This window comes from Durio zibethinus, chromosome 18 (genome assembly GCF_047325235.1).
Source record: "Durio zibethinus cultivar Kanyao isolate XHJ-2024 chromosome 18, ASM4732523v1, whole genome shotgun sequence".
Classification (NCBI taxonomy): Eukaryota; Viridiplantae; Streptophyta; class Magnoliopsida; order Malvales; family Malvaceae; genus Durio; species Durio zibethinus.
In genome coordinates this window covers 8044880-8070667 of record NC_143179.1, presented here as the reverse complement: position 1 = coordinate 8070667, position 25788 = coordinate 8044880, and the positions used below count along the sequence as shown (strand labels likewise).

Below are 25788 nucleotides of genomic sequence, written 5' to 3'. Positions count from 1 at the left end.
TACAAAATATATGTTAAAAACAAAGTCCATAGTCCGTACAACGAAAGGCCAGAAGGAAAGTGTAGTGGCCAATCGGAGGATCCATGGCCGCTCATATAGGGATTTTGATATGTTCAAACATGGAAATGAATCGGAACCAAAACCCCAGAATTTGGTCGGAGTTGGAGGTAGTTGGACCGACAAAAACTGCACCATTTCACATGGCTTGGGGGGTTTCCTGGTAGCCCCTTTGCTTGCTTGGCTGCCGTTGGTTTCCATTATCATATTACTGATTAAAATTTTTTTCACAATATCTTTTTTATATCCTTGACCATAAAATCTTTTTACTTAGCAATCAATTTGGTCGAAAATGGAAGCAAAAAATTTCAGGAATTATTGGATTCATTTTACAGCTTCAGCAGACCATATGAAAGTGAATCAAAAACAATAAAATCCCCCCTCCCCCCCCCCCCCCCCCCACTTCAGTCAAAAGCTGTAAAGCCGCTATCTTAATAATATACTTTTGGGCATACATTAATCACGGATTGATTCCAATGCCTTTCTTTACTAGGCAGATAAAGCATAAGTCTTTGTTTATTTTCTTTTCGTTGGAAAGAGTATAATTTATGTACGCATTACTTAATTAAATTCATTCATACATTTATTTTTAAAAATTTAAAATTTAAATATAGACACCTTTAATCATTTCTTTTATTCTTAAGTTACGACATATTTCGTAAAATATATATAATTTATTTAATTATTTCTCTAAGGCTTAAACTTTTCTCTACCATGCCAAAAAAAAAAAAAAAAAATCCCTCTTCTTGGTCATTTCTCTTTTGCGTCTTCTTTCTTTCGGATATGGTAAGCTAAGTTTATATACATAGCACGGTTAGGTTAAAAGCTAGTTGATCATGATTAATTCAACCCTTTAACCAAGAGTGGTAAGAATTCCGATGAAGGCGATATTGTCCCTAAAATTAATTTCTTTGAAGGATCAATTATTATAGATTGCTATTATTTCACAATGAAAGGGCCACACTCTTAAAATTTTTGGAAGGGCCATCTCATTTTCATTATCAATTCCGGAAATCAATCATTCATAGCTAAATCCATAAGTAATTATTATAATATTTCTATGAACTTTGGATCCGGGGGCCATGCTCTTACAAAGCTATTTAGAATTAGTTCCCAACTATTTCTTTAACGACTGATGTACACAAAATGATGGAACAATATGAAATAGGAGTGTTTTATAATTTAATTTTAATTGAATTAATTTATTTTTGTTAATCGATCAATCACCTAATTAATTTTGGTTGGTTAATGAAAATGATTTTTTAAAAAATTTGGTTTTCAATTAATTTAATTCAAAAATCACATTAATTAAAATTTTAATTGAAATATAATATAATTAAAATATAAAATAAAAATATATAAAATAGATCATTTAATTTCATAACTTGTTAGAGTTTTTATTATAATATTTTAGTAATTGAATATTTTATTAAATAAATTTATTTAATTTGTTTAAAATACAAGAAATTAAAATTTTAAAAAATAATTTAATTTAAATATATTTATTATTCGATTAAACAAAAATATTAGTTGAATTTAATTCGATCAATTAATATTCAAAATTTATAAATTTAATTTGATTAATAAAAAAAATTAAATAATTCAATTAATTTAATTTTAAATAATTCGATTTAAAATTAATTTAATCGACACCCTTAATATGATGAATTAAAGTTCTTACAAGAAAAACAGTATATAATATATAATAATTTATAATAATTTCCTTAGAGTAAAAAAAAATGTAATGAGTAAAATCATAATTGTTATCATTAATGTTGCTTGAATAAAAATTTAATTCAATTGATTGATATAATTATTTTTTAAAAAATAATATATAATAAAATTAAATTTAAATATTTATTAAATTTTTTTAATCTTCAAGGTCCATCATCTTATATAAAAAAAATAAAGTTAATTAAAAAGTGTAAATGTTCAAATTTTATTATTTTTGGTTTTACTTTAATTTTTATATGATAAATGAGAAAATGATGGGAGTGAGAGAAACGAGAACGATGGAATTTAAAAACTATAAATGTGGCAGGTCCTACAGCATTGCGGATGCTGAAAATCAGGATCTTCAAATGTCGAGATTAATTGTAAAAGCACCTCAACTGTTACATTGAAAATTAACAACTCCTTCATCAATTTTTATTATTATAATTTCGATCGGCTACAAACAATTAATTAATTATGTAAAAGTTTTTTTTTTTTTTAATAACTTTAATTGATGTATAATAATGATGCCCGAAAACGGAATCAACAAGCTTTTTGACATGTGAACATCCCCTGCTTTTCCGGTCAGTGGCGGTTTATATGTAAATAAATAAATTATTATATTTTAAAATTTTTTAATCAACATTCAAAATATTACTTTATTATTATATTAATTTTTTAAGTTTATATTTAATATATTATAAATGTATAAATTTTATATATTATTAATAAATTAAATGATGTTATTTTATTAATAAATAAATATTAATTTTTAAAATACATATAATTTTTTTTAATTTTATTAATAAATTAGTATCATTTTAACTCGATTTATTAATAATATATAAAATTTATACATTAATAATATATTAAATATAAATTTATTTTTATTTTTATTTTTAATAAAAAATATGAATTTTTTTTCTAAATATTCCAGGTTTCTTCTCTCTATTGCAAGCTAAATTTTGTAAATTGATGAGTTATTTCAAAGTTAGTTGGCTCTCAAACCCTTTCAACTTAACACCTCAATTTGATTAAAATGGTATTTTCTTGGTAATAAAGACTATAATGCTTTAAAAATGACATTTTTGCATAAAATTGAGATATCTTTATTTGAAGAGAAATGATTATATATGATTAAATAGTGATTTGTAGCTTTTGTTACCTAATATTCAAAGTTAACACTTTTGTTTCCTCTATTTTTTTTCTTTTGGTATTTTTTTTTCCAAAGTTGGTATCTTTTTCAAAGTGATTTAAAATTCCATTTCCATAACTTTTACAGCTCACAGTCCTTGACCAAACTTATCTAATTAGTTAGTTAATAATTTATTTTAGTTATTATCATCATAATTAGTAAACTAAGATAGTTTTTTATATAAAAAATATTACAAATAAAAAAATAGATGATAGATTATTAAATATCATTTTTTAAAATGAATTTTATGAAGTAATTAAACTAAACATTCAGTAAAATAAATAATTTGATTATAAAATCCATTTCTCACACCAACATAAGTAAAGATTATATATATATATATTTTTTTCATTTCCTACCAATGGAAAGTCTTTAATTTTAATTTATTTGAGACTTAAAACAAAATTAATGGAAGCATAGTAGTTATTAATGACACAAAAGGGTAAATTGAAATTTGACCCACATAGTTTAATGAAGCTAATATATTGGGAGTAAGTTATAATGATGTTTTTTTCTTCCCTTGTTTGAATTTAGGTTTATGGAAAGTATAAAAACTATTAACGGAGGACTGTGTCTTTTTCCAAATCTGAAAATTACTAAAATAACCCATTGTTTTTTTATGAATAATTGCAAAGGATGGAATTTGGTTAATTATATTTCTAATTTCAGTCATGAGGAAATGATGATTATGATAAAAAAGAAGAAGATGTTTTTAGTTGGTGGGGCCAACAGCAACAAAGAAGCCCAATCTACGGCGGAGAGGCATCAAAGTGCGGTGCCACGTCATCGAGCATAAATATTTCCATATCTGGCACACACAAAAATTACCTCGAAAAGTAAAAAAAAAAAACAAAAAGGAAAAATCACCGTCAACAATATATATTTTACTCCGCTAAAAGCGACAACGCCTGACGCACGCCCACCAAGCCGCACGCGCGCACCCCCCAAACGGTGAAATCTTTTTCCTGTGGTGAACCAATTTTAACTGTCCGCTAATAGCACAACACCACGCGCGAGTTCACTCGCGCAACGACTAAAATTATTATTACCAGGCCTGATTGCCTGAGTCTATTATATGTCGGCTTGTTTCGCAAATTATATTAAAAAAAGAGAAGAAAAGAAAGCTGTTTTTTGCTCTGCTTTTGTTTTGCTTTGCTTTGCTTTGGCTTTGGCTTTGGCTTTGGTTGTCTCTCTGATTTCCTGGCGACAAGTCTGTTTCCTTCTCCTTGATCCCATAAAGCATTTTTTTTCATTTTTCTTTTTGTTGGATTCTAGAACCAAAACGGTGAGCTTCAAGTGATGCGCAGTTTTGAAACCGGTTCTTAACATTCCATGCAGTTGGTTCTCTACGGTTCGGCTTTTTTATTCCGATTCATCGACGGAATCTGATTTTTGTTTTGGAGAAGGAAATGCATCTTGTGATTGAAATACCGAACGAATCAAAGCTTGTTACGAAGCTAACGAAGAGAAAATAGCTCAGAAAAGAACAGAGTTTTGGCGTTTGGTTTTCTTTTCAAGCTAGGGTTTTGGTTTCTTTGTGATTTGAATGTGAATGGAAGCAGCGGCGGCGTTCCCTCAAGCTCGTCTGCAGTAATTTTCCGACGAAGGGATGTTGCAAAAATGATTTTTTTTGGAAGGTTTGAGGTTTCATAGCTAAAAGAGTGGAAGTAACTCTATGGTGAAGAAAGTTGATCTCTTTTCAGTGTTTTGTTGGAGCAAAACAAGTGATTGGATTCCTTAAAAAAAGTTCTTTTTTTTTTTTTTGAATTGACTCAAATTTGTAAGCATGAAGGCTTCACCAAATGGATTTTTGGCAAATTCTGCTGAAGGTCTGATTTTTCTTACTGATTTCTTTTTACTCTGTTTCAGTTTTTCCTTTTTTTTTTTTTTTCAACTTTTGCGTCAAAATAAGTCTTTGGGTCTTAAGCAGTGAGAGATTTTCTTAATTACTAGTATATATTTAGTTGTTTATGGATTTGTTTTTTTCCTATATTATCCTGATCCCACTGAATTGTTGTTGATTTAAAGAAATTATCATTTTGTTTTATTTTTGTTTTAATGCTCTACATCTGTTCATGACAAATGTCATATATTTTTTGAGAAATTCTATAAAATCCCATTTTGATAAAACAGGAAAGAAGCAAGTAACAAGACTAAAAGTAAAAGTTATTGTAACTAAGTGGCAACAATGAGGAAGGTTTGGGTTTGGAATCATTTATCACTTTGCAAATTGGAGTTTTACATGAAAATTGCTTGTTACAATTGGTGTAGACATGAAAACATGAAATATATTTTTTTGTTTGTTAAACTTATTTATAGTTTTTGTTAAAATTTTAAATCGTGTCATCTTCTTATCTTTTATTCCTGTCGATTTTGTGTTGTGTTTTTGATTACCTGGAAATTGGGGCTTCTTTACTTTGGGACTATGAAGTTAATTCTTACCTTGTCTATTATTCAATTTTTTGGAGAATATGGATATTGAAAAATTTTCAGTAGTTGATGCTTTTAATTATTTTTATCACTTTTTGTAGTTTTGTGGGATGTTTGATAATATTCTGGTTGGTTTCGGAAAGCAGGAGAAAGGAAGAGTATCAATTCAGAATTATGGCATGCTTGTGCTGGACCACTTGTTTCTTTGCCGCCAGTTGGAAGTCTGGTGGTTTACTTTCCTCAAGGCCACAGCGAGCAAGTGAGTCGCTTTCCTCATTCATTCCTAAGGAATAATTGTTTCTGAATCTGACCTGCTATGAAATTTTCTCTTATTAATATATTTTTTTCAGGTTGCAGCATCAATGCAAAAGGAGACTGATTTCATACCTAGCTATCCTAACCTTTCTTCCAGGTTGATTTGCATGCTCCATAATGTCACATTGCATGTAAGCAAAAGCAAGCCACCATTATCCCAAGTTCTTTTTTCAAAGTCATTATGAATTTTGTCCATTTATCTCAAGATATATTGTGAATGCTGCACCATTGGATTGACGATATCCCTTATATGTTAGACAATCTTTACATTAATTGCCGAGTCATTTTCTGGCTTAGGTGCTTGGTGCATCCATGTGCTCAACCTGATAGTTTAGATAATATGTGTTTGCATGGACTTCTTCCAGGAAGTTTTTGTTTGGTATTGAGTCATACTGCAATAGGAATTGGGATCCTGGATAGTGTATGCATGAACATAACTTTGTCATGGTCAGAATCATCTAAAAATACAAGGAACGTTATGTGATTCTTTGAAGTTGCTAATTTAGTCAATTATTTAAATTTTGAATCAGGCTGATCCAGAAACTGATGAGGTCTATGCCCAGATGACTCTTCAACCTGTAAACAAAGTAGGTTAGCTATTCAATTTGAGAATTAATCACTGGATATTGCAGAACTGCCTCCTTCCTTTTTTTTCTCTTCGGTTTTCCCATTTAATGAAATGTAGGAAGAATTTTTAAATTACTTATCTACAGTATGACAAGGAAGCACTACTGGCATCAGATATGGGCCTCAAGCAAAACAGACAACCTGCTGAGTTCTTTTGCAAGACTCTTACAGCTAGTGACACTAGCACTCATGGTGGATTTTCTGTGCCTCGTCGAGCAGCTGAGAAGATATTCCCTCCTCTGGTGTGTAGAAACTTTCAATATTTAGATTTCTATTTTAAGATTTGAGAGGTGTACTAAGCATCTTCCGTCTATTTTTTTCTAAGATCTAAATGATGATATTTGTTAGGATTTTTCGATGCAACCACCTGCTCAAGAGCTAGTAGCTAGAGATTTACATGACAATAAATGGACATTTAGACATGTTTATCGAGGTATTTTTCTCTTCAGGATATTGATCTCCTTTGCTTTCACAAGCAGAGGTTTACTGGTAATATAACATAAGACTGGCTTGATCAAAGTGTTTTATGCTGCAAAGCAAACATTAATTTCTTTTTATTAATGTTTCCTAAATATATTTATTAGCTTCCTTACTGCACAAACTTTTCGAGGATAAAAGAAATTCATTTTCATAATCTTCATTACTAAAGTTTTAGGGTGATCCTAGTAACTTAGTAAGTCATATCCTAGTAACTTATTTGCAGGTCAACCAAAGAGGCACCTTTTGACTACTGGTTGGAGTGTCTTTGTTGGCTCAAAAAGACTCTTTGCTGGTGATTCCGTTCTTTTCATAAGGTAACATATATATATATATATATATGTTTGTATTTATAGAAGTTCAACTAGATCATTGTCCATTTTTGCTGTTTAACTATAATTCTTTGCTTAAATGTAGAGATGAGAAGGTGCAGCTTCAATTGGGTATAAGGCGTGCTAATAAACAGCAGCCACCTCTCTCTTCATCAGTGATTTCTAGTGATAGTATGCATATTGGGATACTTGCTGCTGCAGCTCATGCTGCAGCAAACAACAGCCCATTTACTGTATTCTACAATCCAAGGTATTGCTATAACATATTTTGCTTTTCCTTAGATTCATCGTTATAATGTAATGATCAATTTGCATTGTCAAAAAATAAGATATTAATAGGTCTGAAAAATTTTTATTAATTTTGATAGGGCAAGCCCTTCTGAGTTTGTGATACCCTTAGCGAAGTATAACAAAGCCATGTATACCCAAGTTTCTCTTGGCATGCGGTTTAGAATGATGTTTGAAACTGAGGAGTCTGGAGTGCGCAGATACATGGGTACAATTACTGGTATCAGTGACTTGGATCCTGTGCGATGGAAAAATTCACAATGGCGCAATCTTCAGGTATTCTTTGGACATAATGACATTCATGAATACAGATGTTAGCCTTTATTGTTCCTTTGCATTATTAACATGCAAATAGTAAGCTACATCATGTTGCGTCCTTGATAGTACATTGCTCTATTTTATTGAGTTGGCTATATCAATCCTCCTTTGCTGGGGCTTACATATAAGTAAACTTGGTGATGATGTCTCAGCATATGCCTTTTTGGTCTTGTATTAATAGTGAACATTAACTGACTTGCTCATTGGTCCAAGATTCTTTCCTGCTGCATGATACAGGCAGTTTTCACGTAATACTTACTAGATTTGTGTTAAAGTCAATACGTTGTTGCACAAGGAGAAAGGCCACATATTTTCAACTTTGGTGATTTACTTTTATGTTCTCAACAGGTTGGATGGGATGAATCTACCACTGGTGAACGGCCCAGCCGAGTTTCAATTTGGGAAATTGAGCCTGTTGTAACTCCTTTCTACATATGTCCACCTCCTTTTTTCAGGCCCAGGTTTCCCAAGCAACCAGGGATGCCAGGTAATCATATCTACCAGATATATCTTGCTGTAAACATGGTCAAAGAATAGGACAATGCAAGAACTTATTTCTTATCTTTGAAAATACATTTGCAGATGATGAGTCTGATATTGAGAATGCTTTCAAGAGAGCAATGCCCTGGCTTGGAGATGAATTTATTATGAAAGATGCCCCTAGTTCAATCTTCCCTGGCTTGAGTTTAGTTCAGTGGATGAGCATGCAACAAAATAATCAGTTTCCAGCTGCTCAATCAGGATTCTTTCCATCAATGGTTTCTTCGAATCCGCTGCATAATAACCTTAGCACTGATGATCCTTCCAAGTTATTGAATTTTCAAGCTCCTCCATTACCTTCATCGAATATGCAATTTAACAAAGGAAATTTAAACCAAGTTAACCAGTTGCCTCAGGCACCTATGACATGGCCCCAACAGCAGCAACTTCAGCAATTATTGCAAACTTCTCTGAATCAACATCAGCAGCAGCAATCCCAACAACAATTGCAGCAACAACAGCCTCAACAACCACAATCACAACCACAGCCACAGCAGCAGCAGCAGCAACAACAAGCATTCCTACCAGCTCAAGTAAATAACAGAATCGTTGCTCCTAATCAAATTCCAAATCAAAATTTGCATCAACCGGCTGTTTTCTCTCCTCTCCAGCAGCAACAATTACTGACAAGCAATAGCCAGTCTACCCAAACTATCCTCTCTGCTAATAAGGCTTCATATCCTTTGATGTCATTACCACAAGATACACAAATTCAGCAACTGATGGAACAGCAACCTAACCTTATTCATAGGCAGCAGCAACAGACCCAGTTGCAGCAAAGCCTGTCCCAGAGGACACAGCAGCAGGCGCAGATTCCACAATTGTCACAGCAGGGCCTCTCAGAGCAACAGTGTCAATTACAACTGTTACAGAAATTGCAGCAACAGCAACAGCAACAGCAGCAGCAGTCGTATCAACAATTACTCTCCCCAGCTGGATCACTCTTGCAGCCTCCAACGGTGCAGCAACAGTCAACTCATCAACAAAACCAACCATTGCAGCAGTTGCCTCCTTCTCAGAGTCAGACTCCACCACTTGGAAGCAATAGCTTCTCAACATCAATGCTCATGCAACCTCAACAGCTTTCAGTGAACCAACCCCAATGTCAGAACAAGCCACTTATGGCTATGAGAACCCATTCAGGTCTTACTGATGGAGATGCTCCATCATGTTCAACCTCACCTTCTACCAATAATTGTCAGGTTTCCCCATCAAACTTTCTAAACAGAAGTCAGCAAGTACCATCCATATTGGCGACTGATCCAGTTGTTGAGCCTGCAAGGACACTGGTTCAAGAGCTTCAGGGCAAGCCTGATATGCGAATCAAACAAGATCTTCCCACCTCTAAAGGACCAGACCAATCAAAGTACAAAAGTACTGTGACAGATCAATTAGAAGCATCCTCTTCTGGAACATCATACTGCCTGGATGCAGCCACCATCCAGCACAACTTCTCCCTCCCTACCTTTCTGGAAGGTGATGTCCAATCACATCCTCGGAACAATCTTTCTTTTACAGCTAATATCGATGGATTCACACCTGACACTTTGTTATCAAGGGGATATGACTCTCAAAAGGATCTTCAAAACCTGCTTTCTAATTATGGTGGCAATCCAAGAGATATTGACACAGAGTTGTCTACTGCTGCAATAAGTTCTCAGTCGTTTGGTGTGCCAAACATACCTTTCAAGACTGGGTGCTCAAATGATGCTGCCATCAATGAGACAGGAGTTTTAAATGGCGGATTGTGGGCCAACCAGACTCAACGCATGCGAACGTATACAAAGGTATGTAACCCCACTAATTATGGTCATGCTTATTACCTCATTTATTCTCTTTTTCTCGATATGTTGTGATTTGTTGAGAAAACAGGTAGATTTCTTCATACTTCCTATTGGGGCTTGAGCTGAGGGGAGTCATTTTGCAATCACATAAACTGGCATGGTTGGAACTAAATTGCTAACAGTGCCAGTTTTAAACCATGTAATTTTGAGACTACCTATTTTGTGGACCTCGAAAATAGGAATAACCTATGTTCAGTATAATCAGATATTTGAACCTCATAATTTGAGACTTGATAGTTTCTAAACTCTAAACATGAGTTGAAGTTGAATAAAGAAGTATTGTTTTTTATTTCATCAGTCTGTGATACATATATGTCACAAAGGCGAGTTTTGTAGTTTCAGCTAAAATCATGTTGTAGAACATTTGTTTGGCTTTTCCCTTGTTTAAAAACTTGTTTTCACCTTGCATCTGAGGAAGGCTGTAAATATTGTTGATCCTGCAGAGTCTTAGCATATTTAAGGTAATTTGCCCAAGAGTCATGGATAACTTTTTGTGACTTCTTAGATTTCCTTTTGCAATTGAAAATCTTGCTCAAATATTTCACCTTCAGTCTTATTATCTTTTGCATCTTGTAATCCTAATCTAGAAATCCTTGACTCACTTCATATTGTATTAATTTTAGGGAAATTTACACTGCTATGGTACTAATTAAAACCTTTCCTCATTATACCATGATCAATTCTCTATATCTTTGGCTGAAAATTTCTAAATGTTTGGTGCTGGTTTGAACTGATGAAGGTGCAAAAGCGTGGCTCTGTAGGAAGATCAATTGATGTTTACCGCTACAAAGGGTATGATGAACTCAGGCATGATCTAGCCCGCATGTTTGGTATTGAGGGGCAGCTGGAAGGTCCGCAAAGTTCTGACTGGAAATTAGTTTATGTGGATCATGAAAATGACATCTTACTTGTTGGTGATGATCCTTGGGAGTAAGTGAAAAACCCCAACTTTAACTATAACTTCTAGTTTATCGTCTTTTTATTGATCCTCAACTTTCTTACTTTCAAATTGTTTGCAGAGAATTTGTAAGTTGTGTTCAGAGCATAAAGATACTGTCATCTGCTGAAGTCCAGCAGATGAGCTTGGATGGTGATCTTGGAAATGTGGCAGTTCCCAATCAAGCTTGCAGTGGGACTGACAGCGGAAATGCATGGAGAGGACATTATGAAGATACCTCAGCTGCCTCATTTAACAGATAAAGTCTCAAAATTCAAATACAAAATCAAGCTGATATTATCTTCTGCCATTAGACTTTGCTCGGGCTCGTTGTTGAATCTGGTATATGTCTATTCACTTAAAAGGATAAAATTTACTCGAGTCCTTCCACGAGAAGCGATTGACCTCGGTGATTGAGCCTTTATAAAGTTCGCAGATTGCAGATGTTAAATTCTAAAACCACTGCTATGAAGTTGGCAGAAGGATCATGTTTTAACTTCAGCATCCACTTTTTGACTTTGGCCTTTGTTGGTAGTTCTATGGTGAGTTAAAGGTGCAGAAGGGAGTAAGAAGAAAGGGACCCATTGATGTATGATATAATCATATCTAGAGCTGATCTGACATTCTCTCCTGTATGTAAATGGTATGATGTAGAGAGTATATTATCCGCAAGATGCGTAGCAGGGATTGTAGCTATTTCTCGGCAGATTCAATTTTAGCATCAAATTTTATTCATATTGTAGCGAATGCTTCCTCCCACCCGTTTCTGCTAATTTTGTGAACAACATGAATAATACATTATACCCTACTCTCTTTTCGTGAGAAATAAGTAAATTTTATGGCATGTACCAATAGCTTAAACCTAGCGCTGTTAAAGGGATTAGTAGGTAGTGATTCAATCTGATAAAAATTCTTCAAAACATCATAAAACTTCAAATTGCATGTGTATGTATTGAACCCTTTGTGCCCAAACGTTCCCACGTAACTACCTAGCAACTGGACTTACGAAAACAAAGCTGCAATTATTTAATACTGAAGGAAATAAAATTACAAAATCCTTGTGATTGTTATCGGACAACTAACGCACATCTAACGCACATTTTATTCGACAACTAAGAGAGCACAGCCAGTACATCAGATGCTCTCAGAGCAATATAATTAGTACCATCACTGCCCTTTAAGTCATTGCCTGAATACTTGGAATACATGACGGTGTTTCCTGGGGCAACTAATAGTGGCTTCCTGTTACCTTCCTCATCCAAAGCACCAGGTCCAACAGCTATCACCTGTTTCATTCAATGAAAGGTATAAGTAAATATCTAGTACCATTGCAGAAAGCTATATGCCCTTTCCGGCAAGATTATAACTGTTCCTCACCATGCCAATGGAAGGTTTTTCCTTGCTTGACTCTGTCAGCAACAAACCTCCAGCAGTTTTCTCCTCAGCTTCTGCAACCTACAACCAACATTCAAACACAACATTGAGTGCCTCCAAAGTCCATGTAACACAGCAGTATCTGTAACATGATATTCAATTAGAAAAGAAGACCCTAACAGAAACCTCTTAGGGAGGTCCAAACACTTGGGTACTAAAAAGAAACTGATTCAACCAAATAAATAGCAATCCATGATTACCCGGATTATTAATCTAAACTTTTAACTGTAACACTACATAGCAACCAAACTAACAGATTTTGAATGAATATGAAACCTTGATAAAAACTCTGTCCTTCAGAGGCTTGAGATCTTTGATGTCATCTGTTTCAAGAATCCCAACAATATCATCCTCCTTCAGGATGAGATGATTTGAGCCATTGAACTCAATCTCAGTTCCAGCATACTTAGAGTATATGACCTGGGCACCAGTCTATACAAACATAGCATTGTGTAAGTACATGCAACAAATAGAAAAACTGGGAAGAATATCTACTCCTTGAAATCCACCTTGACAGAGCATTCCAATTTGGTCTTCCTCATTGTTTTCTCCTCACCAACAGCAACCACCTCACCTTCTTGAGGCTTTGATAGAGCTGTTGTTGGAAGCAAAATGCCACCCTCAGTCTTCTCCTCTGCTTCTTTGATCTTCACCAACACTCTATCACCCAAGGGCTTAATTGAAGTGTACTGCATATAGCAATAAGATCATGCCATGTAAGCAAAAGTAGTAGCATATAGACAAGGAGCTGAACCTATAGTGTAGGGATCGTCAAAATTATCATCTTCACTACACTAATGGGATGCAGATTTATCTATTTTTGGAGCACCTATAAGACAATAGCAACAAATTCATGTCCAGTCGCATTCATCTTGAACGTGCTGAACATATAAAATACATACAATGCACTTCAATAGGCGTTTTATTCTAAAGTAATCGAAATTCAAATATTTGAATACACAAGGCAATAAAATATAAACATACTTCAAAAGCCCCTAATTTCCATAAATTGACCTGCTCAAGTTTCAATCTAAAAAATCTAATCACTCCAACAATTCTTTAGCATTTGAGAATAACACAAAACAATGGCAATAAAATTCCAAGAAAGTTAAATTTCCACAAGTGAAATATTGAACCAAAACCATCACAACCATATTAGTCAACACCAGTAAACATCTTAACATGAATGTGAAACACTTGCGACAAAACTGGTTCACAAAATCTAAACGTTACCCATCAACCAAAAAAAAAAAGGCACCAATAAAATTACAACAGGAACAACCTTAGGAGCAACAACGGTAGCCGCTTTTACAACCAACCCCTTAAAGGACCTGTGGGTCAAAGCCCCAGGCTTTAATGTTCCAAAAGAAGAGAACTTCACAGTGGATGGTCTTAGCCCTTCAAATGAAGCCAAATTCCTTGCTGACACTGTCATTGATGATGCTGTTAGCTGAGATGTTGCCATTCCTGTATTTAGATTTCCCAAAACACAAACCAACGTTCAATTCTTGCAACCAATTTTTCTTAAAATGAAAAAAATATATATATATACCTTGAAGACAAAAAGATTATACCTTTATGAGAAAAATGTGGGTTTTGGTGGAAGCTCCTGGGAATGATAAGGGTTGGCTTGGTTGCTTGAAACTGGAGAAGTCTAAAGAAGATAAAACCCTAGGGTGTCAAGATGAGTTTTTTATTTATTGACAAGAGACTAACATTAGAGTTTTTAGGACAACGATTGATGACCACGCGCCTCACTCTACAGAGCGGTTTGGTTGGGCTCCTAGCAGTCCTACCCGGATATATCAAGTCCAAGTAAAATTAAAAAGATGGACTTAGGAGTGAAACTGGTTAAGCTAAACCCGCCCGGACAAAAGGTTGTGGATATGAATACTAATAGCCCACGCGCTTTAGGGGAACAGGAAGGAGCAACACACTAGAAGGAAAGAAACCAACGACGACAAGGCAGAGGTTTCTGGAATGGGAAAAATATAATGCTATCCTTTGCAATGTCGCGTCTAAGGCTCAAAGGCTCGTGTAAACCTTATGGGCTCTGGCGTGAAAGATCCGGGCCTTACCCATTGCCATTTACCGCTGTGCCTTTGTGTTTTTTTTTGGTCGCTAACTTTTGGTTGAAAAACTGTTTCCCTTGTTGAAATGGTTCACAAAATTTTGTAGAGAAGATTATTAGTTGATTAATGATTTTTTAATAAAAATTTTATAAACTTCATCTAAATATTCCCCTAAGGCTATACTCTTCTGAACTCTGTAATTCATTTACCAAAGAAGAAGAGATTTTGTATAATTGGAAAAATTAAATTCTTGATATGGTTATCAATAAGAAGTTCTACGTATTGAGAGGATTACTTTCTTTGAAATTAATCCCCCGAACAAGGCATACTGTTTGCATTTTCTTCGAAATTTCTTCTGTTTCAATCCCGAGGCCTTAGCCCCATCCATCTTCTTAGAAGTAAGAAAGCATCTTCTTAGAAGTAAGAAAGGTCAATGAAAACACATTGAAATCTAGAAGATGTACGGCCAGTGAAACACAGGGTCGTGTTGAATTCTATCGAGGAATATTCAAAATTCGATTTTAATCAAATTAATTAATTATTTAATTTAATTTAATTTAATTAATTGATTATTAAATTAATTTTAATTAATTATCAAAAATGATTTTAAAATTTTTTTAATTTAAATTAATTCAATTTTTAAATCGAATTAACCAAAAATTTAATCAAAATATTATAAAATCTATATATAAAATTAAAAATATATAAATTTATCTATTTTATTTCAAGTTATTAAAATTTTTAATTTAATGTTTTGATATTTGAATATTTTTATTAAATAATTTTATTTAATTTATTTTACGTATTAAAAAATAAAAATTTAAAATATAATTTAATTTAATGTATTTTATTATTTGATTAATTAAAAAATTAATTTAATTAATTTTAATTAATTAATTTAATTAATAAAAATAAAATAATTTAATTAATTCGATTCAAAATTAATTGAATTTATAAAATAAATATCCTAATTATTATAACAAAATGAGCAATGGATACCCACTTTCCAGTAGCTGGATTTTGCCCCTCGCGGTCCCCATTCACTTTTATTCTCTAACCAACCTGTCTAGAGTTCCCGCGGGTGCCGGTTCGACCTTGCCGTGTAAAAAACTTTCAGTGACAATTCTAATAAAGCTGAGAGCGAAGGATAACTCTTAGAAGTAGGAACAGAAGAGAAAAAAAGAATGAATTTGAGCATTTATTAATTGTTTGACCAAAGGATATAAAGGGAATTGTGGGAGAAATCAAAGTTTCCGAGAAGCTGGGATTTTTAGGTGATTGTCAACTTTGAAAATTGGAATTCAGTGAACAGCCGTAGTAGAAAAGGCGGGTTGAAACATCCTTTCCGAGTAGCCACAAACGAATGGCTGCTCTGTTCTTTGGCCCTTCGGAGCTAGGTAAAAACAGTCAAAGCTGGTGAACAAAATTATTTTTTATTATATTAAATTAACAAAATTATTTTAATATTTTTAAATAGAAATTCAAAATGTAAAAACAAAAAATTAAAACTTATAATTATAAGATAAAAATGAGAAAAAAAAAATCATTAGGGTAAAATCGAAAAAAAAGGGCAATGAGATTATATAATTTCCACTGGAGCTAAAAAGCTCCGATTGTTCATTGCACTAACCTTGCCTTAGAGATTGCATCCAAACAACGGCATGTTTGCATTTAAACTGAAAAAAGTAAGTAAATCTCATCTCACTGATGGTTCAGTGAGATTCAAAGCAAGCCTAAATATGTCAACTTTATTGCTAAAAAATTGGAATTATGACTTATTGGCAGAGGAATATGCTTTTACACTAGAACGCTCTCTTAGCTAATAGTACTTATATCATTATAAAATTAATTTAATTTTACATCATTTTATATCTTTTTTTATATGATTTATATTTTATTAATTCAATCATTGAATTTTATTTTTGATTTATGTAAATTATACACATCAAAATTTTAAATTAATAAAAAATCTAATTATTTATTCAATAATAATACAATTGCAATTGTTAATATATATTAAAAAATTTTATTTTTATCAAAATAATAAAAATATCGAATAAATTTCAAATTTTACATGTATGATCAATATGATCAATATAAATAAATTGTTAAATCTAACTGATTATATATTTATAAAAATATCAATCATATATAAAATTATAAGAAATATGTAAAATAATTTATTTTTAACATATTAACTTGATCCCTCTATTTTTTAAGGAAAAGTTTTTATGATCCAAGTCAAATGGATAAATTATTTGACTCCTAATTAATCTTGAATTGTCTCAACAATTATAATCCTACTTTATTTTTTCCAATTCAAATTCCCTATTAGGTCTTGAACCTCAAACTAACTTTGGGAAATTAAATCAGAGGCCCAATTATTCACTGCTAGCTATAAAAAAATATTATTAAAGATTAAAAATATACTAAAATAATAAATAAAGAATAGGTGCTCGGCCAAAAGAAAGAAAAAAAAATTTTTGAGGATGAATTGGGGCACGGGTAATACAAGGCCCACGTGCTGGAAACATTCCCGCGTAGCAACGTCATAAGTCATCATTCTGACGCCACGTGTCTATCTTTAGTCGCTTTACGGCTTCCAAGCTCCAAAACCAACGCGCCTCTCTTACTTTGACTGATCGAAACTCTCAGTTTGAGACTGACTATCCATCCATCTTCACCCAGTAGGCGGCTCTCATTTCCATATATAAGAGAGCCGCAAATTCCCCTATTCCTCAATCTCAAAGCAGAGCAACAATCAAAATCTCCTCTGCAACCAAACCACTACTATTACACTACAGTGCTAGTACTTACTATCAATTTCAAAGAAGAAGAACAATGGTGAAACACATAAGCGAGAAACCTGCAATTGAGAGATGCGATTCACGATTCAAAGGTGTTCGAAAGCGAAAATGGGGGAAGTGGGTGTCCGAAATCAGACTACCCAACAGTAGGGAAAGGATTTGGTTGGGATCTTTTGACACCGCAGAGAAAGCAGCGCGTGCTTTCGACGCCGCTCTTTTTTGCTTACGCGGCCGCTCTGCTAAGTTCAACTTCCCTGATAACCCACCAGAGATAGCCGGTGGTAGGTCTTTGACACCGTCCGAAATCCAACTCGCTGCTGCACGCTTTGCGAACTCCGAGCCTCCAAGGACCCATTCAGATCAGTCCGCCTCTGGGTTTCAAACGGAATCCCCTTCACCGTCGATTTCAGACGGGACAGTACAGTTCGAGGGTGAGTTGCCTATGGACGGGTCGCTCCTGGATCTTTTGACAATGGATTTGGATAATTACGCTTCGGATTATGGGATATTCCCTGGATTCGATGACTTTTCAAGTGATTTTCTCGGATCATCGGTGCCTAACATCGGCTGTGAAGAGGATAATTTTGATGGGATTTTAGTTCCAGATTCTTTTCTTTGGAATTTCTAAAACGAATCAATCTAATTCTGGGCATTTTAGTATCCAGAGTTGGATCCGAAGATTTGGAGAGGCCAAATTTTTACGGCCCATTCTTTTTTTGCTCATTCTCCAAAAGAATTATATTCAAATTATTGTTTTCATATAGTTTAATCGAAGAAGATTGTAAAGCAAAGCCATGAAGATTTTTTTTTTTTGAAATTTTTAATTAACTCCTAAAGTTTTCTTCCTTTATTATTTATTTAGTTAAAAAAAATGTTACATGCATAAATTTTTTTAAATTCATAATTTTTATATATTAACTTTAACAACACGTAAATTAATTCAAAACATAATTGACTATTGAAGGTTGTTGTTGTTTTTTTTTTTTTTATATAAGTAAAAAAATGATTGTCGGGATGATAAGTTAAGAAATGCCGTTGATCTCTCCTTATAATCGCAAGGCCAACGCAGTGCCCAAGCTGTCATGACTCCGGATTAAAAATAAGTCTCTAAACCTACGAAAATGTCTATCCATTTTCTATTGATGACTCCTTTGACATCCACAAATTTGATGAAAAACAATAATAAAATAGAGTTTATTTTTTGTACATTGTCAAAAATTACAATTTGATAATTAGAGAATTAGAATTATAATTATGGTTTGGACTTAATCATTATTATTTTAGGGATAACATTTTAAACTTTGAACTTCTTTATTAGCCAACGAAAATTGACAAAAATAATAAGAGATAGATATTGGGTTTGAATTTTTTCACGATCTTTCATTAATAAATGATTTATATGTTTAAAAAAATTCACAAATAAAATTTCAAGGATTCATAAATCCTAATTAAATTGATTTACGGCTTGCTTTTACTTTTTGAAATGGTATAACTTTCCTTGCTCTTAAAATTTAAAAAAAATTATTTATTGTGTAACATGTTATAATTTGATTATATATATATATATATATATATACACACATATAATTAAATAATTATTTCATTCCTACCACAGAGTTTTTTTTTTTTTTTAAATTTTGATCAGCAAAAGATTTTACTAGTTTAGTCAGACGGTACATTCACATTTCTTTTTCTCCATTCATATATGCTCGTTTTCAATCACCATGTCCATGGATCATGACAAATAATGAAACATCAATAAGTGAATAAAAATAAAAATGCGGCGCTGTAAAATCTTTTGGTCCTAAATTTTTGTTGTGCTTTTTCGCAGCTTTCTACGAACAAGAAACAAGAAGCACCCAAAATGAAAACTGCCATGACACAAAAATTACAACCAAAATCTTTGGAAGTTCTTATTGTTAGGACCGGAAGATGTTCAATCGGTAAAAGTAACACTGTGTTGTCCATATATTTGACAGATTTTTTGGTGTTAAATGACGACCATAGAGTCTTCGTCTATTGTCAACTTTTGAGTTATGGGACAAAACCAAAAATTTTTATTATTAATTATAATAAAAATTTTATATAAAATCATCATTCATCCATTAGTACCATTAGTATTCCTATGGCTGCTCACTGTTGTCCACACGGAAATTCTTTCATTTTTCATCCACCAACGACTCAAGTTGGGCGAAATCTACAACGACACAACAATTTCCCCATCAAAGTTTGGTAAAAATGAATTTAATTTGACCTTCTAGAAAACCAAAGAATAAATACAACTTTATGATCAAAGAATTTTTAAAAAAATTATAAAGATCTTAGTTTTGAATAAAAATTCAAAATTCGAAATTTTCTAGTATTTTTTTAAAAGGCTATGCGTGTCTTATATATTAAAAAAAACTTTGCTTAATTTGAAATTTTGGATAAATCTTATATAAAATTTGTTAGATAAGATTTATAAAATTTATTTTTAAAAATGAGTTAATAAAAATTTTAATAAAAAATTTAAATTATTATATCGATAGAATTTAATATAAAAATTAATAATATATAAAAAAATAAAAATATTGTTTATAATTTAAATTTAATCGATATTTATTTAACGATAAAAATTTATTAATATTTTTATTAAAAATATTTATTTAAAATAGATATCAAAATTTATTAAAATTTTCACATTTAATCTATATAATAAAATCCTTCGATCTATTAATTTTAATTTAATTATTTTTAATTAAAAATTTAAAAATTTTCATTTAAGTTTTTTTTCACATTTCCTACATTCTCCACGTTTCCATTTCATCACACATGTAATAAAATCTTCCCATGTGTCGATCCAATCCAAATCCAACGGTTGTTAAGCTTCCACGTCGTATTCCACATTCCCATCACCGAAAAATCGCGGCGGCATTTCCTCTTTAATTTTGTACGTGGTAGCTCCCCTTCTTACGTCTCCCAGCTTTCCTCTTTTGCAAAATCTCCCTTTCGTTTTTTCTGTTGGATAATAATACATATATAGAAAACAAAAGGAAAGGAAAAGAAAATTAAGGAGAAGAAAAATGGCGAGGCCGAAAAGGGAGAGGGACGACGGGGTTAATCATAATGGTAACGGTCGATACAAGGGTGTACGGATGAGGAAGTGGGGAAAATGGATAGCCGAAGTACGGCAACCGAATAGCGGAGGAAGAATATGGTTGGGTTCTTACAAGACAGCTGAAGAAGCTGCGAGAGCTTACGACGCTGCCGTTTTTTGTCTGCGTGGGACTTCGGGCAAGCTTAATTTTCCCGACAATCCTCCGAATATAGCGGACGCCAGTGAGTTGACGCCTGCCCAAATCCAGGAAGCGGCATCCAGGCACGCGCATACGGTTACTGAAGGAGCGGAAGCGAGAGAAGAGATGGCGGCGGCTGGGAAGTCTTACGGAGCAGAGTGTTATTTGGATGATGGCAGTGTTGGAGATGGGTCGGCCAGAGCTTATTATCACTCGCCTAGTGATTCGACTTTCTAGCTCTACGAGTTTCCTGTCTCTTTTTTTTTTTCTTTATTTTTTTCTGTTCCCTAAAATGTTAGTTAGAAACTGGTTTTTCCAAGGTTTTAGATGCAAAGTAATACCCACAATCCTGCATCAATCAATCCGAATGTTGCCTCTGATACATCAATGCTACAGCTTGGCCTCCCAGCACATGCCTAGAAAAGAAATTTTATAATTATAAATACTCCATAAATTACTTTATAAATCGAATTTTTTTCATAGTATGATATTAAGGGTGTTTGTGATTACCTTCTCCACTGCAGCCAAGCTGTTTGTGGCTTCGAAGGAACTTGCCTTGTATGAGCTACTTGATTCCCGGGGGCCTCCAAAGCTTGCAAACTGGATATCCGCAATAGTTCGCCCTGCTTGGCATGACAATTTTAATGTGCTGCCCTCATATGCATAACCACACAATTTGTTCCTATCGTCACAATATGGAAAGAAATGTCTGTACTGTTTCCACTGTCTTCCTTTAATGGAATCAATGTGTTTGTGCCATTGTTGTCGAGGAATGATCTCGGAATGTGGTACTCGATAAAGCAAATGATCAAGTATTTTTACCGTCTTTGGGAAGGAATGCCACGGTTTGTCCTGCATCTCTCGTCCTTATATTATATCCGCCCCGTAATCGCATGTGTCACTGCATCCATTAGCATCGGCTATTTGTGTTTGCCAGTAGCGCCCAATGCTGTTTCCATTTACCCAGGCGTGCCTCTTGCCCGTGCCTTGCAAGTCCACCCCCACTGGTTCTGCACCGAAAGGAGCCTGGAAATTGGTCTGGACACAGAACTTAGATTTATTAGAACTTAAAGAAAAAAGAAGGGAAAACAGAAAAAATTAAAAGAAAATTTTGAAAGTAGTATCTTATTCCAAGTCATAGGTCTGCCAATGGGAACTTTATCAGCAACAACAACTTTCCCATGTGGTAATTTTGGATCGTAGAGACGTTTGGCTAATTCACCAGTTAAGCCAACCTTCACCCGAGAAACAATGAGATGAGTTTACCCGGAAAAAATTAAAAAGAGAGAAAGAAAATTACATTACCTTATAAAATCAGTTGCTTGATGTTAGATCAATAGTCTTTTTGGCATAGTTGACCAACTGTACTGACTCACCTACTAAGCCAGTAGGTTTCAAGTCGAACTTCTCACCATAGTTCTGCCAAATTGAAACAGTGATAAGAAATTCTGTTTTCAACTGTTTTTAAGATTGGACTTATCCATGAAAAAAAGAGAATGCTTATGAACTTGGCTTTGATGCTAGGATGATTTAGCTGTTATTCATGCTAAAGTGGTGGGGAAGCTCATACCACCAATCCAACTGTGGCCCTGGCGCTAAAGATATGGTGTTGGCCCCCGGGTTGAGAGAAACGGGTTTCTCGAATACAAAGCTATAATCATCACTATTAATTGGTCATTTGTTGACCATTCGCTTGTTTGGAGAATTGGTTACCTGTTGTAGCAGCACACATCGAGTGAAGAAGAAGTGAGATTCCCGCAAGGCTGGCGTTTGATTTGATCTCTAGCATTTACCATTTTTTCTTCATCAGTTTCTCCTAAAACTCCTATATACCAATAAAAAAGTTGGAAATTATTACTCCAAAAACTGAAACCATTTGCACCGGTCTACACCAGATCAAAATTACCTGTAAGATTTTTGTTCGCATAAAGCACCAAGTGCATGGCCATTGGTGCTGACGCGCAGGGTTGCATTTTTCCAGGAATTATAAATTGTTTTATTGATATCAACACTGTTTCAGATTTAAAAAAAAAAAAAACTTGGGTATCACTCCATCCCTGGTAAAGAGAAACGCAGGAATGATTATGTCTTGTATCACAACTCCACAAGTACATTGATATCAAAAGTTGCCTCTTTCTGGTCAAGAAGGACTGTTGCTCTAAATCCACCCTTTCCCTTTCCTTGGAGGGTGTATCTCATGGCATCTGGAGCCTACAACCAGGTGAGTGTAGGAGCTTTGCTCTTCTGTCTCAGGTACATCAACATCTCCCTCATCTCCCTCGTTCACATCACCACCCGCTACCTCATCTCGTCCTTAATAGTTTAGTTTCCTTATCATTACAGAGGTCAGACTGCTAAGCTGTAGACAATAATATATACAAATACAATATATCCATTGTTAGCATTATTGCTTTGGCTGTGGCCTATGAACATTTAGGCAACTTCATATGGCAATTGTGAAGGAAGAAGTGAAATCAATCTCTCCTACCTTTGCATTGAATATTTCCTAGTTGCAATTATGAAGAATACTAACTATTTGTGCCGAGCTTCGACCAAAAGGTAATCCTATAAAGATAGAAGAGAGGAACGGTTAGAGGTAAGGGCAGAGGGTGTTCTCTACGTTTGCACTCCAATGTGTAAGTCAGTAAAGATCAGATTGGAAAAGAGGTGAGAAAGTGAAAAGAAGAGAAAAGTATGAGTTAAATGAATATGGTTTCATAGTGCCTGAGTTTCCATATTTATAAGTAAGCCGAAATGGGATAAAATGAATATGGTTTCATAGTGTCTGAGTTTTCATATTTATAAGTAAGCCGAAAGGGGACAAAAATGGGACAATTAAAACAAGGTCGAGTTGAGGTGGCACTTGAGGTGTCAACCTGACTTGACATGGTAGGTCAGCACAAATAACCAAGATACCTTTGGTCGTCTGTTGAAAATTGAAAGAGGAAAAAAGATCACTATACCCTTTTGACCATTATATGCCTCTAACACTTTGTCTTCCTATCAAGCGGTCTGAGCATCGAATCATTGAATTTGTTACCAACATCCCTGGTGTGGGGCAAGTGGTTGCATATTTTGTCAAAAGTCAACGTTGTAAGGAGAAGTCAGTTCTAAATGACGAGTAGCTTTGAGCTATGGTTCAACTTGATGGTTATCTGATCATGCACATGTGTTTCGGGATGAGTGTATAATTGATTTAAAAGTTATCGAGGTGACAACTGTCTGGGGTGATTCGAGATTATTGTTGGAGGTTATATGGCCATCATGAGACTTGTGTTTTCTTTCAAAAATTTGGGCTTGAGCCTTTATTTTGAACCTTGAAAGTGAACCGAGCTCTCAGTTTACCTCTAACAGTCTTTCAATTCGGCTGGTCTAATATGAGGTTCATTCGATTAGGTTGGTTTGACAACATTAAATAAGGAGAGATAAGATTTGAATAAGGAGATTTTAAGTAGGAAGACAAAAAGACATCTATATATTCATTCTTTGACACATGGTGAGGATCGTGTCGTACCTCTGGGTTGAAGCGCGTTTATATCAAAGGGCTTGTGGGGTTTCAGCTTTCCATCTTTTGTTTTTTTTTTTTTGCTTTTGATCCGATCTAAAATTTTTAATCTCTATAACTTTCTTGCCTTTCAAGTTTTTTTCTACTTTCACTTCATATGTATTTCTAACTATGTCTTCTAGTATGAGTTCTAGAGGGGTCGAGAGCCATAAGATAGAGTCAATAAGAGGTCAGTAAGAGCAGCAAGATGATGACTTGATCCCCCATGTTATTAGAGGCTACAACTTTATGAAGACGGCCTACTGGTTCAATTCGAAGTCTAAGAAAGGGCAATGGTGCAATGAAAAGAATGCTTGGGCAAGAGGTGATGAGTTTTGAACACTAAAAAGCTATGTGCTCAGATTGATTTTGAACTTCAAAATCCACTTGCTTTTTTTATCTCTCAGGTTGATCCATCTTCTATGGCTGGCCTTACTTCCTTTTTAGGTATTCCCCCTTCTAAGCTTTAATTTCTTCCACCTCATGCCACTTTTACTCCTCTCTCTCAATCAATTTTTCTTGACATCTTGTCCTTTCCTAAGTGGTCTTCACCTCTTCTTTCTTTCTCTGAGATTGAGTTACTTTCATCCACTATTCTTTCTCAGGATCTATCTCTCACTCCAAAGTCAGATGCTTCTGACAAGGAGGGTTTCAAAGAAAAACAAGAGAAAATGAGTACCTTAGTCAAAGAAAGTGATGGTGAGAGGTAAAGTCCTATAGAGTAGGATGAACTCGTTGAGGTCCTTGTATATACTCCGTGTGACCTCAGCGTAATCTTTAAGGACATGATGAGTGAGCCAAAAGGTAGAGCAAATCTCGACAACTGTCTCAATATGTGCTCAGCTCATCATGTTCAAGCTTTAGATACTGCTTTTCTTTTTCCCAAAAAAGGGTACAGTATAATAGCGTCAAACTCTTTAAACTGAGTCACTGATAGATTAAAGCCACATCGACTATATGTATATTGGGATTTGTTCATGGTCATCTAAGATTTTTACTTTATATTTTATTCATTTCAATTTTTAATTCTCATAATTTAATAATCACTCAGCTCACCCCTAATTCTGTTCAGTACATAGTCTCTTTTGTCATTCTTTCTAACATTTAAATATTTTTCCTTCTCTTAAAAAATATTCTAGTAATAGTATGTGATTTTTTATATCACAACTTGGCTAAATAAAAAGATTCTCGTCGATTGTCCGAACTCAATAAAGAATTAAAAGTTGCTTTTCGTATGCCTTGAAAGACAAAAAGCCAATAAAGATGATGAGCCTAAGGTTGAGGCTTGAAAAATAAATAGTACATTCAATTTCTTTGTAGATGCATTGATGGCCTTCTCTATCCTTGATCTATTAGATCGGGATAAAATTTTAGATTATACACGTTAAGGGAGCTCATTATCGACACTCATGGGCTGACCTACTCGAAAGTAATAAATAATACAAAGTATTAAGGTAGGTTTGAGGTAACTTCATCAGGCTTTGTTTTGAGTTGAAGTTTCACCTAACTATTAGCTCGATTTTCCAAATATGGCTGAAGTTGGAGAAGACTTTAATGTCACCTTATACCAACATGCCTCAAGG

The 25788-nt window shown here is 34.0% G+C and overlaps 2 protein-coding genes and 2 pseudogenes across 8 annotated transcripts; 3 read left to right on the top strand and 1 right to left on the bottom strand.

Moving 5' to 3' along the window:
- The first annotated feature begins 4074 nt into the window (after nt 1-4074).
- On the top strand, nt 4075-11808 carry LOC111299207 (auxin response factor 19-like). 4 transcript variants are annotated; one of them, XM_089747242.1, is made up of 13 exons: nt 4075-4794; nt 5542-5654; nt 5746-5807; nt 6241-6297; nt 6424-6579; nt 6686-6770; nt 7041-7131; nt 7232-7396; nt 7515-7710; nt 8101-8239; nt 8335-10079; nt 10876-11066; nt 11156-11808. In XM_089747242.1, the coding sequence occupies exons 4-13, from the start codon at nt 6274-6276 to the stop codon at nt 11334-11336; spliced, it is 2973 nt and encodes a 990-aa protein (XP_089603368.1). In that variant the 5' UTR covers nt 4075-4794; nt 5542-5654; nt 5746-5807; nt 6241-6273; the 3' UTR covers nt 11337-11808. The 4 variants fall into 4 exon arrangements, with proteins under 4 accessions (XP_089603368.1, XP_022750002.2, XP_089603367.1 ...); XM_022894267.2 differs by having other exon boundaries at nt 5746-5841; XM_089747241.1 differs by having other exon boundaries at nt 5746-5841; nt 6400-6579.
- Nucleotides 11809-12075: 267 nt separating this feature from the next.
- On the bottom strand, nt 12076-14469 carry LOC111299208 (20 kDa chaperonin, chloroplastic-like). 2 transcript variants are annotated; one of them, XM_022894269.2, is made up of 6 exons: nt 14082-14469; nt 13790-13974; nt 13017-13196; nt 12784-12939; nt 12451-12528; nt 12076-12359 (listed from the first exon to the last, which is right to left on the bottom strand). In XM_022894269.2, exons 2-6 carry the CDS (start codon nt 13970-13972, stop codon nt 12186-12188), a joined length of 771 nt encoding a protein of 256 aa, XP_022750004.2. In that variant the 5' UTR covers nt 13973-13974; nt 14082-14469; the 3' UTR covers nt 12076-12185. The 2 variants fall into 2 exon arrangements, with proteins under 2 accessions (XP_022750004.2, XP_022750005.2); XM_022894270.2 differs by having other exon boundaries at nt 14060-14183.
- A 2843-nt stretch (nt 14470-17312) lies between these two features.
- Nucleotides 17313-18239, top strand: LOC111299209 (ethylene-responsive transcription factor ERF017 pseudogene; annotated as a pseudogene). The gene has a single exon (XR_016329724.1). The product of XR_016329724.1 is annotated as an ethylene-responsive transcription factor ERF017 pseudogene (transcript).
- Nucleotides 18240-20338: 2099 nt separating this feature from the next.
- LOC111299205 (ethylene-responsive transcription factor ERF017 pseudogene) lies at nt 20339-21146 on the top strand (annotated as a pseudogene). The gene has a single exon (XR_016329723.1). The product of XR_016329723.1 is annotated as an ethylene-responsive transcription factor ERF017 pseudogene (transcript).
- Nucleotides 21147-25788: the final 4642 nt, after the last annotated feature.